Source organism: Podarcis tiliguerta (assembly GCF_965153285.1).
Source record: "Podarcis tiliguerta genome assembly, chromosome: 7".
NCBI classification, from domain to species: domain Eukaryota; kingdom Metazoa; phylum Chordata; class Lepidosauria; order Squamata; family Lacertidae; genus Podarcis; species Podarcis tiliguerta.
This window is the reverse complement of record NC_139540.1, coordinates 74,502,449-74,515,036: the sequence shown is the minus strand read 5'-3', so window position 1 is coordinate 74,515,036 and position 12,588 is coordinate 74,502,449. Positions and strand designations below refer to the sequence as shown.

Below are 12,588 nucleotides of genomic sequence, written 5' to 3'. Positions count from 1 at the left end.
CGGAGCCAGTTCACACAATTGCTTTTGGACAGAAAAGTCACAACGGATAAATTTCCTCTGTCAGCTTTCGTGCGGTAAAGTAGATGTTGTAGAAGCATCGTTTTGTACTAAAAGCGCAAGTAACAGCATTCGGAAAGGGAATTCCTTAAAAATGTTGGTGTGAGTTCTTTCAGAACATTATAAAAGTTCCCTAAAGAAAATGGTCAAGCTTCCTTCTTTGCGGTTCAAATAAAAAATTATTCTGTCCTTAGCATAATTCAAGATGACACTTCACACCAGTTAATGCCAGTAGGTGCATTGAATATAGACACATGGAAAACTTAAGTGACCAGAGAAAGAGTGTGCCATTGGCTACAGTATATTCCCATTTAAACTCTATTAAACTCCAGCCACTCATAGGCAAATACATTTTCTGCGCTGTTGTTCACAAACCCAGGGCTGTCAGAGTTCCTTAAAGACACCTGGAAATTATGAAGGATAGCATCAGGCCCATAAGTTAAAATGGCTGCAAAAGTGAGCTGTTTCATATTTCCTAGATGGGGTTTTAGAGTTTGCAAACTCAAAGGATAGTAAGTATAGTATGACTGTTATTAATTCAAGCAATTGGAGGAAATGCAAAAGGGAAGAACTCTCTGTTGGAGGGAATTCTTTCAATGCAAAAGAAAGGACCATTATGATTATGACTTGATTTCCCCAGCCTTTGAATTCAATTGTTAAAATTAATCTATGCCCCACTTTAACTAATTATCTCTCTATCTCTCTTGGCCTTCTACCTCAAAGAGCAAAAGGCAGAATACATGGTTTTTCCACACCGTGTTATCCTCACAACAATTGTGTGGTGGTTGAGAAAGCAATTGGCTTCAGCTTCATAGCTAAGTGAGGCTGTTTAAGCATATTTTTAAACAGTAAGTTTGTCTGACACCTAATTTGCCCAGGGTGGTATAGAGGCTAACACAGGGTCACCATATTTCAAAAAGTGAAAATCTGGGCACAAAAGGTGTTGAATTTCTGCAAAATCTAAAATAAAATAAAATAAAATGAAGTTTTAAAACTAATTTTTTAATGAAAACAGCCACAAGATTAACACTGCCGATATAAGCTGTCACCAGCTTTTAAACTGCTTTTCTAAAATTCCACCCAGACGCCATTTTCAAATCCCAGCTATGTCCGGATGTATGGCAACCCTCGGCTAGGACTTAGGATATTCAGATTTAAATTAATCACATCTACCAATGCAATGCAGTTATAAAACAGTTCTGCTAGGAGCGTAGACATCGCTGATTCAGAACTTACCCCATTAACTCACTAGATAGCTTAACTAATGTGATCCTTTTCCTTCAGCATCTCATCTGCAATATGGGGATAAGAATACTTACCTACGCTACACAAATGTTGTAAGGGTTACAGAAACAATACTTCTAAATCTCTTTGAACACTAGGAACCACTCGTATCATTGTTTAGTATTGCTATAGGAATCCTTTCCCAAATATGAATTGTGTCTGTTTTAGCATCGTTAGCATTGTGTGTGTACTACATCTCTCATGCTTTTTTGAAGGTGACCTCTCAGAGGTCGAAGTTATTTTCCCACCTCATTGTTACTGGGCGATACCCAAGTCCTACTCGAAGTAGACCCATTGAGATTTTAAGTTCATTGATTTCATTGGGCCTGCTCTAAGTATGACTTTGTTGAATATCGCCCCTGTCGTTCCTTGATTTCTGACATTAAATTAGCCTAATAGTATAAACGCATTCAATATATAGCTTTTTGCTATTGGATTCCACTGTGTTTGTCACTTGATTTCTCTGTGTAGTATTTTTTAAGTGATGCATGTTACTAGATGAGATGTATTGTACTGCGTTGGAACGTATCGTTCAAGGCTGCTTCTGAATTCATTCATTTTCTCCCTCATACTGCATATACATAATACAATCTTATTATAGATACCCTTTATCTCTATATTTATTTTTTTTAAAAAATAATCTCGGGCCTTCTAGCCATACCCATAGCCCTTGATGAATAAGCTCCTAACATCTAAAGAAAATGCTATCGTCTTCATAGCCTCCTCTCAAATTAATGAAATCGTTGGCTTCTTCAGGCAAGTTTATTGAGGGGGGGAACACTCAGAAGCTTCTGTTACATTTTTATAATAGAAAATCAATTTCATGAAATTAGAGGACCAGAGAATTTCCAGAACTGAACATACATTTCCAGCAAAGACCTCTGAATAATAATTAAGAATTGCATTATGTTCTGAACACTATGACTGTGTCCAAAACTATTTAGTTTTCACATCAGAATTCAGAATCTTAGTTTTCATAACCAGTCTTTCTTTTTCCCCCTTTCCCTTTCTCCTGACAGGTTGTTTTCGTAGCCATTTTGCTCCACAGTCATTTGGAGTGCAGAGAGCCCCTTCTCATCCCTATCTTGTCGTTGTACATGGGAGCCCTTGTCCGATGTACCACCTTATGCCTGGGCTACTACAGAAACATACATGATATTATTCCGGACAGTAGCGGGCCAGAGATGGGGGTATGTTTTGATGCATTTGTCGATATTGCTATATGATTACGTTCAGTGCACCAGGATTGCAAAACAGGACCTAAAAACCACTGGCCCTATTTACCGTGTTTTTTGCTCTATAAGACTCACTTTTTCCCCTCCTAAAAAGTAAGGGGAAATGTGTGTGCATCTTATGGAGCGAATGCAGGCTGCGCAGCTATCCCAGAAGCCAGAACAGCAAGAGGGATTGCTGCTTTCACTGCTCAGCAATCCCTCTTGCTGTTCTTGCTTCTGAGATTCAGAATATTTTTTTTCTTGTTTTCCTCCTCCAAAAACTAGGTGCGTCTTGTGGTCTGGTGCGTCTTATAGAGCGAAAAATATGGTGCTTTAAACTACTTGCTCATCTGCCCGCATACACTTGTGTCATGTGCAAGACCCGAACTGAAAAACAACGCTCTCCATTTGCTAGACAACTGGGGGAAGCTTTTGAAAGTGATTGTTAATTGCTAATTGTTAATTGGCAGTTTAATTGCTGCTTAACAGGCTTACAATGCACCCCGCTAAGGGGTTGCTAAGGTTATAAACTTCATTTATAAATGAGTACCGGCACCTCCTTTTATACCCCATAAACACACTGCCTATTATTATTATTATTATTACTACTATATTTGTGCTAAGGGTAACCTCCACCACAATGCTATACTCATTACTTGGCAGCAATTAATTGCCAGTTTAACTTACTTCTCTTACATCCTTCAATATATGGAAGCTGCGACTATGCCCTGATATTTTATACAAAATATATTTGTATTTATGTTGCTGCCTTGTCTCTGCTGATTGCAATCCTCGTGCCATAGCCTCTCTCTTGGCCATTTCTTGTAACCACAGTATTTTCTTCAGTGTAGTGAAGTTCGGTACTGGATTTAGAAAAAAAACCCCACCACATTTCTTTCTGTGCTGTTCTTTTAAGATGTCAGCATGATTAGCATAGAGCCAAGGAAATACACAGATAGTTGCAGGACCATTTCTGAGTCACTCAAAGCCGCATACCTTTACGAATGCTTCCTTGCAGGAGTGTATATCAGAATGGATTTTAAAACGTTAAAAAATATGGCACTTCTTAAATCCATAGTTGCAGATAGTACTTTTGTTAGGTGCCAGAACAATTTTTCTCATGAATTGAAAGCCCAGTGCTGCAATAATCCAAATCACATAGTCTAAAATCTATATCTATAAAATCTACCGTATTTTCCGCTCTATAAGACGCACCAGACCACAAGACGCATGTAGTTTTTGGAGGAGGAAAACAAGAAAAAAAAAATATTCTGAATCTCAGAAGCCAGAACAGCAAGAGGGATCGCTGCGCAGTGAAAGCAGCAATCCCTCTTGCTGCTCTGGCTTCTAGGATAGCTGCGCAGCCTGAATTCGCTCCATAAGACGCACACACATTCCCCCTTACTTTTTAGGAGAGAAAACGTGAGTCTTATACAGCAAAAAATACGGTATATCTTCTTTTTAACTTACTGGCTGGTGATATATGCATGCTTATGTTTCCTTGCTCTTTTTTCTGCTTGCACATACCATAGCCAACATTTGAAAAGGAGATTCTTTAGCTATTCTGTTGACTGCATCTCCATCGTTCTGCCCGGACACTAAGGTTCAGCTCCGAGGGCCTTCTGGCGGTTCTCTTGCTGCGAGAAGCCAAGTTACAGGGAACCAGGCAGAGGGCCTTCTTGGTAGTGGCACCCGCCCTGTGGAACGCCCTCCCACCAAATGTCAAAGAGAAAAATAACTACCAAACTTTTAGAAGACATCTAAAGGCAGCCCTGTTTAGGGAAGCTTTTAATGTTTAATAGGTTATTGTATTTTAGTGTTTTGTTGGAAGCCGCCCAGAGTGGCTGGGGAAACCCAGCCAGATGGGTGGGGTATAATTTATTATTATTATTATTATTAATTATTATTATTATTATTATTATTATTATTATTATTATTATTATTACTGCGTTCAGGTGCTGTCATTCACAAGGACTGCATTTTCTCATTTTACCCGCAGGGAGATGCTACAATAAAAAAGATGCTCAGTTTCTGGTGGCCTTTGGCGTTAATTTTGGCTACTCAGAGAATCAGTCGGCCAATCGTCAACCTCTTTGTATCCCGAGATCTGGGTGGCAGCTCTGCAGCTACAGAGGTAGGAGTCCTTGGTTTCCCTGTATTTATTCAGAAAAGTAGAGGGCCCAGTTCCCTCTCCGGCTGTCTCTGTTTTCCTGGTTCTTTAGGAATTCATTTTGCTGTTAAATGTCAACTTCCTCAGGGTGTTAAAGAAACCTACAGGCTTTTACGTGAAGTTTTTTTTCTAAAGTCTGAGCATCTTTCCCGACCGCTTCTGAAACGATAGCATTTTCTTTCAAACCTAAGGGCCAATCTAGATGCTACATGGACTTCTATACAGTGGTGCCCCACAAGACGAATGCCTCGCAAGACGGAAAACCCGCTAGACGAAAGGGTTTTCCGTTTTTCAATGCGCTTCGCAGGACAAATTTCCCTATGGGCTTGCTTCGCGAGACGAAAATGTCTTGCGAGTCTTGAGATTTTTTTCCGCTCCCCAACCCCTTTTTCTAAGCCGCTAAACCGCTAATAGCCTTTTAGCAGCTAATCCGCTAATCCCTTAAGCCTTTAATAGCCGCTAAACCGCTAATAGCGCTAATCCGCTAAGCCGCTAATAGGGTTGCTTTGCAAGACGAAAAAAACCGCTAGACGAAGAGACTCGCGGAACGAATTAATTTCGTCTTGCGAGGCACCACTGTATTATTTTTCCTCAGCATTTTTACTATTAGAAACGTAAGCGGCCTCAGCCAACTGCCGTCCTGAGTGGAGGAATGAAAGTGGATCGTGGCTGCTCAACCCTTCCCCCTCCAGACATTTTTCACCTAACAAAATACACGGACCCCATATCTCTTTCCCCATGGATAGAAAAAAAAAAAGGAAACCTCATTCTTCTGTCCTGCCCACTACTGCCATTTGAGTCTGATTTTTTATTATTATTATTTTAAAACATGAAGGAAGAGAGAAACAGAGTCCTGTCCATATTTTCTTTGGCCATTAGCCGGTTTCTCAGATCTTCAACAGAGTATTTGGCAACTCAGAAAGCAAAACAAAGACACTCATTTAGAGTCTGATTCTTCGCTGACTCATCTCTTGTGTGAGCAACGTTATTGGGCGAGATTCAGAGAACTGTGAGCGGTGTTGCACTTACGGAACTGTCGTCTTCTGCTTCCTGCCACATCACCCAATGCCATCTGTGTTGCTGGTTCTGAGGGTATAGTGACATTCGGGAACGGCATGTTTCAAAATATGGCGGACTGTCAGTGGAGGGAAAACGCATACTCTCCTCTAGCGCAAGTGTAAGTGCCTTTCAGCTTGTGCAAGGCACATTTAGATGTAATACCTGGCCAAAATTAGATTAAAAAAACCCTCCTCAAATTCTGAGACCTCTCTGTATGCATACCCTGAACCACTGGAGCTGCTTCAATATGGCATGATCCCATGGGCATAAATGGGAATAGCACAACTACATGGGCTGGGTTAATTGCACAGGACTCTTTTATGAAAAGTCCCTGAAGGTGCTAATTCTGCAGGCAAGTCAATATTATTGGTCCCTCCCACATGGCCAAGCTGTGAGCAAGGTGCCTGTATCGTATTGACTCTTTTATACTGCATATAGTAATTTTAGGCACTTTACAAACAAACGAATGAATAAATATAATCGTACCATATTTCAGTGGCTCACATATTGCAGAATGTACATGCAGGGGAGGGGATAAGATTTTACCAGATATTGCCCAGATGTTTGGAAACCTATCATTGCAGCCCGTATGAGCTAGAAATATTTTTTTTTAAAAAACGAAGCTCAGATTCTTTGTATATTTTCCCTCACTGCTAAATTCCACACACTTGCAGAATCACCAAATATGCACCACCCTTATTATAGGATTATATTCCTGACAACTTAATAAACATCAAGGTGATGGTCTTTTTATGTATATTTCTGCTTGTGATTTAAAGTAGAATAAGAGGAAGTATATAGAATTGTATCATGTAGTTGAACTTCAGAGTTCAAGCACCTGGAAATACTTAATTGCGCATTTCCCGGTTACTGCTCGAAATGTTTGTGCAATTAATATTTTAAGCATACCACTTTAACGTGGTTTCAGTTGCTAAGTGCAAAGAATGCATTCACTCGAAAGCAAATACTTCTCATATTATCTATCAGCTGATAGCTGACTTCATTAGTGCCTATTGTCCGTTTGTTCTTTTCGCTTCCGTTTCTGAAAGCATCACTACTGAAAGAGAAAGCGCTGGCAGTGCCAACAATCGGATAAGCCTGCCAGCACACAAGCTGAGTGCACTGCAAATTTCTGTACATGGCGCTGCCAGTAGCCCTTGATTTTGGCAGGAGGAGAAAAGAAGGAACTCTATGAAAAATAATGAGTTTGCATGTTTTACTTTGTTCCTGGATTTTTTGGTCAGGTGCTGTATTTGGCTTAGATTTGGCCAAGTACAGATGTACCGTATTTTTTGCTCTATAAGACTTACTTTTTCCCTCCTAAAAAGTAAGGGGAAATGTGTGTGCGTCTTATGGAGCGAATGCAGGCTGCGCAGCTATCCCAGAAGCCAGAACAGCAAGAGGGATTGCTGCTTTCGCTGCGTAGCGATCCCTCTTGTTATTCTGGCTTCTGATATGCAGAATATTTTTTTTCTTGTTTTCCTCCTCCAAAAACTTATGGTCTGGTGCATCTTATAGAGCGAAAAATACGGTAATCTTCTAACCATGGTTAGAAAATTGGAAATATGGCATATTTCCATAATTGGAAATATGGCATATGGCAATTTTCTAACCATAAATATGGTTTGTCTCCTAGTGCCAACACGGCTGTCTTTTGAGCAGCAGGCAAAACTCTGTCCTATTTTCTCAAACTTTTAAGTTCTGGGCATTTAAAAATAATTCTTTATTTATTGAATTATAAAACAAACAGGAGCATAACAACACATGCAAGTAGGGAGAATTCATCAAAGAATAATTGTTTTCAGTGTCACATTACAAAACCACTCATCTAGTATTAACAGTGCAACAACATCAATAGAGAAGTGCATTTTTTTAAATAAATCACAGTGATGAGGTCCCAGTTTCATGCTCTGCTTATAGGCAAAGACCTTTGCAGATCATTTGCAGTAGCATAAGCAATAAACTCCCACATAACGGGGTAGTAATGGTTTGGGTCTTCCGATCCTTTTGAGACTTCTAAATTGTGTGTTGCTTTCTCAGATGCCGCCAGACTCCAGACATTATTATACCGCAAACGCAATTGCAAATCAATTAGATTTTGTTGATTATCTTGCTAAGCACAATGCAAGCGCTCTTTTTGCTTGTGTGTAAGCAACCAGGTGGGACGCGGGTGGCGCTGTGGTCTAAACCACTGAACCTTGGGCTTGCTGATCAAAAGGTCGGCGGTTCGAATCCCCGCAACAGGGTGAGCTTCCATTGCTTGGTCCCAGCTTCTGCCAACCTAGCAGTTTGAAAGCATGCAAAAAAATGCAAGTAGATGAATAGGCACTGCTGCGGCAGGAAGGTAAACGACGTTTCCGTGCGCTGCTCTGGTGTTGGTGTTCCATTGCGCCAGAAGCGGCTTAGTCATGCTGGCTGCATGACCTGGAAAAACTGTCTACGGACAAACGCCATCTCCTTCGGCCTGTAAAGCGAGATGAGCGCTGCAACCCCAGAGTCATTTGCGACTGGACTTAACTGTCAGGGGTCCCTTTACCTTTACCTTTAAGCAAGCAGGTATGGGGCATTGTGGCCATACCGCTAGGCCAGGGGGTCAGCAACCCGCGGCTCCAGAGCTGTATGTGGCTCTTTTACACCTTTGCCACGGCTCTGGGGCGGATACTAGCGAGGGGAGGAGGCGCATTGTGCGCCCCGACACTCCCCACTGTGGCAAGCGCTGTACTGGCTGTGACGTCGCATGGGGGCGGTGCTTGCGTTAGTCACGCACCATCCCGACGTCACCTTCCCGCCTGCCTGCTACACTGTAAGGGGCATGTATGGTGGTCACTACTACATTGTAAGGGGCATGTATGCTGGTCACTACATTGTAAGGGGGCATGTACGCTGGTCACTGTTTTGAAGGGGAGTGAAGAACACACACACACACACACACACACACACAAAAAGGTAACTTGTTAATTTAACGTTTATTTCTATGAGGAGGAGTAATTTTGAGGGGTCAAACAAAGAAATAATAAAAAAGTGACAAAAAAGTTATTTTTATAATGACGAGTTTTGCGGCTCCTAGTTTTTTTTCTTCGGAAATGAATCCAAGTGGCTCTTTTTGTCTTAAAGGTTGCAGACCCCTGCGCTAGGCTGTGCCCCCTCATATTCAGGACCATTATCACTTTTAGAGCATAGCTGTCAACGTTTCCCTTTTTTTAAGGGAAATTCCCTTACGCTGAATAGGATTCCTTGCAAGGAAAGGGAAAAGTTGACAGCTATGTTTTAGAGTTTGAGGACAGGTTTTTGAAGCAGGGGCGGACCTGCTTCATATTTGGGAATGCTTCCTCTGCGCTTCACAGGCCTATCTGCGTAGCACCCCATATTGGATGAGATTGCTTCTTCCTGCTTCAGAACTCCATCCTCAAATTCGTGGAGGACTTTAAACTCGGGGATAGTGATGTGCCAGAGGGGGCGGAGCTAACAGCGCTCTCTCCCCGCCCTTTCTCGCATATTTAACTCACCCGCAGCCATACCCACCCCTCACATCTGAACAGGGCTCTACTTGCTTTTGTTTTTAATTGCGTGTTTTGATTTCTGTGACACAGTTGTGTAAACCGCTTGGAACCAGCTTAGGTGAAGGGCGGTATGGAAGTGTTTTAAACAAACAAACAGCTTTAACTGGACTTTGCAAGCAGTTTAATGATGCTGGCTGCAAATTTTGGTTTGAAGCTAACCATGGATAACCAAGTAATCTTGGTGAAGGCAGAGAGCTGAGCTAAAAATTGTCTTAAATTGTTTCCCTCCTTTTCTGGTTTTAGGATTAATATCTACATATAATACTGAGGAGAGCTCAGCCTATTCCTTTTTTCAAAAAAAAAACACCAACCCCTCTCTATTAACATTTTTTCACATACAAAGGAAATGCTTTATATTTCATTCAGTCTTAAGATGGCATACCAAGACCATTATTATTTTATCATGGAAAGGGAACAATAAACAAAGAAGAAACAAGAGAGAGTGTGTGTTCATAAGCTCCTTTTTTTTATCTCTACTGTGCATCTTCTTGCTTGACCATCTAAAATGTTACTGGTGTAACTCATAGGATTATGTGAATCTTGAGCAAGAGGCAACCCTTACGAGTTTTTCCAAGGATTTGACCTGTAATGTTCTCTCTCCCCTCTCCTCTGCTATAGGCGGTGGCAATTCTGACAGCTACATATCCAGTAGGGCACATGCCATATGGCTGGTTGACAGAAATTCGAGCTGTTTATCCTGCTTTTGACAAGGTGAGCTTGTTTTCTTTGATGAGAGCAAACCCTTCGCTTCTCTTTCAGATGCATCCTTGCCAAGTGTCAGTTTTATAAGCGTGTGAAGTGTATAGAAAATGAGACAGATTCCTAGATTCTAGGAAACTTCAAGATAGTTTTGTTGTTGCTGTTATGCTGTGCAACGCTAAACCTCTTCGCTTCTATAGAATACTGTTGATGAGTTCACTCATCTGTCTATCTGTAAGTTCGGCATCTCCATCTCTTGGGCCTGTTGGATTTCTGTAATGGCCAGGAGATGAAGTCCTCCAGCTGGTTTTTTTCTGCAGGGAGAATTATCACGGGGAACTGCTTGCCATTGGGAGTTGGAAAGCACAATTCAGGGGGCAGCCCCATGCTGGAAGCAGCGTGCAACTCCAAACTGATGTGACTTGCATGTGTCAGCGCAGGATGCAGGGCAGTGCAGGCTGAGCTGAGGGGGTATAAAATTCAGAACATCCATAATTGAGGAGATCCATTTGGGAGCACCAAATTTTGGCCTTGCACGAGGCACCAAAAGATTACTTGGATGTGAAAGCCCCTGGATGTGTGCTCTGAAAGTGGGGACGCGGGTAGCGCTGTGGTCTAAACCACTGAGGCTCTTGGGCTTGCCGATCAGAAGGTTGGCGGTTCGAATCCCCGCGACGGGGTGAGCTCCCGTTGCTTTGTTCCAGCTCCTGCCAAACCAGCAATTCGAAAGCACGCCAGTGCAAGTAGAGCAATAGGTACCATTGCGGCGGGAAGGTAAACGGCATTTTTGTGCGCTCTCGTTTCCGTCCCAGTATTCCATTGCGCCAGAAGCAGTTTAGTCACGCTGGCCACATGACCCAGAAAGCTGTCTGTGGACAAATGCGGGCTCCATCAGCCTGAAAGCAAGATGAGCGCTGGAACCCCATAGTCACTTTTGCCTGGACTTAACCGTCCAGGGGCCCTTTACTTTTACCTTTACCTTGCTCTGAAAGTACAGCTCCAGAAGCTTCTGATAATTGTGGGGCATTTCAGGACACACACCCAGTTTATGCCAGGAACTCACCACCCCTCCAGAATTGAATTTTAGCATGGCCAGTTCCCTGTGCTAATTAAGAATATGCCCCAGGATCTTCTTTGATGCCATCGGGAGTACCAGTGTCCCATTGTGCATGCCCAAAAAACATTGAGCTAGTCTCAACCTGGCAGAAGTTTGGATGAAGAACAGGTTGGAGGTGGTCCTTCAACTCCTTGCTCTCCAGCTCCAAGCTGTTAACTTCGTCCTTAACGGCCTGATTGGCATGCATCTCTCCCTGCCTCCGTACCCCCAGTATGTCCCTGAATGCTCATACTTCCACTTACCTAAGCCAACCATGAGCAATTGAGATTCCCCTGTTGTGTTCCTTGGGCATTGGCAAGGAACATGCCCTTGATTGCTTCAGGGTCAGAAAGCCAACTTTCAATAAGGAAGTTTCTCCAGGGCCCAGATACATTTAAAGCAAAGGGTTTGCATATCCCTGCAGAGGATCCTGGGAGCTGTAGTTAGATAAGGGCGCTGAGAAGATTATTTGGGGAAAACAATGTGCTTTTCAACGTATGCTGTGTATGCAGCCTTTATATACCCATTGGTCCCTCTTTTTCCCTAATCTACGAGACTCATTGTTTGGATGAAAAGAACGAGGAAGCGGTGAGTAAGGAAGATTTCAGTAGCGTACTTGAAATTTCTTACTCCTTCTATGCCTTTTAGCTGTAGTTCTTCATTGACGGATCCTGTTGAAGATTCCACGACTTCAGCTACATTCTGCTTTTTGCTGTTTACGGAAACGACATCTGCACATGTAGATTGAGGGTGGGCTCTGGGGAGGGAGACGGGGTTTGATGTTTGCATAGCGATACGTGGAATCTCCGGGCAGGACAGAACATTGAATCCCTTAACTTGTGTACAGATCATTAGCGTGAAAAGGAACCAGGTGTTTGGGGGCTGTTTCTGTAGGTTGCTTCCTTTGCTAATTGGGGGTGTAATGACTCAGGAGCTGCCACAGTGATTTGGATCAGCTTGTACCAAGCTGTATTCCTGGAGCAATATACTTATTTAAACAGAAAAGAAAAAAGGAAAAACAAGCTTGCAGTGTGATCAGCATCTGCAGTAGCATCTTCCTGCTTCAGACCACAAGGATTGCTTGTTTAAACTCCTGTTAAGAGCTAGGGACGTGGGTGGCGCTGTGGGTAAAAGCCTCAGTGCCTAGGGCTTGCCGATCGAAAGGTCGGCGGTTCGAATCCCCGCGGCGGGGTGCGCTCCCGTTGTTCGGTCCCAGCGCCTGCCAACCTAGCAGTTCGAAAGCACGTCAAAGTGCAAGTACATAAATAGGGACCGCTTACTAGCGGGAAGGTAAACGGCGTTTCCGTGTGCGGCTCTGGCTCGCCAGAGCAGCAATGTCACGCTGGCCACGTGACCCGGAAGTGTCTCCGGACAGCGCTGGCCCTTGGCCTCTTAAGTGAGATGAGCGCACAACCCTAGAGTCTGTCAAGACTGGCCCGTACCGGAAGG

At 42.9% G+C, this 12,588-nt stretch overlaps 1 protein-coding gene across 2 annotated transcripts in view; it reads left to right on the top strand.

The window, feature by feature from the left end:
• ANKH (ANKH inorganic pyrophosphate transport regulator) overlaps positions 1–12,588 on the top strand; it is a 128,762-nt gene that overhangs the window by 95,738 nt on the left and 20,436 nt on the right. For both annotated transcript variants that reach the window (XM_083449526.1, XM_083449527.1), the window contains exons 5-7: positions 2,361–2,531; positions 4,555–4,689; positions 9,963–10,055. In XM_083449526.1, coding sequence (XP_083305652.1) covers positions 2,361–2,531; positions 4,555–4,689; positions 9,963–10,055 — 399 coding nt within the window. The remainder of the gene's footprint in view (positions 1–2,360; positions 2,532–4,554; positions 4,690–9,962; positions 10,056–12,588) is intronic.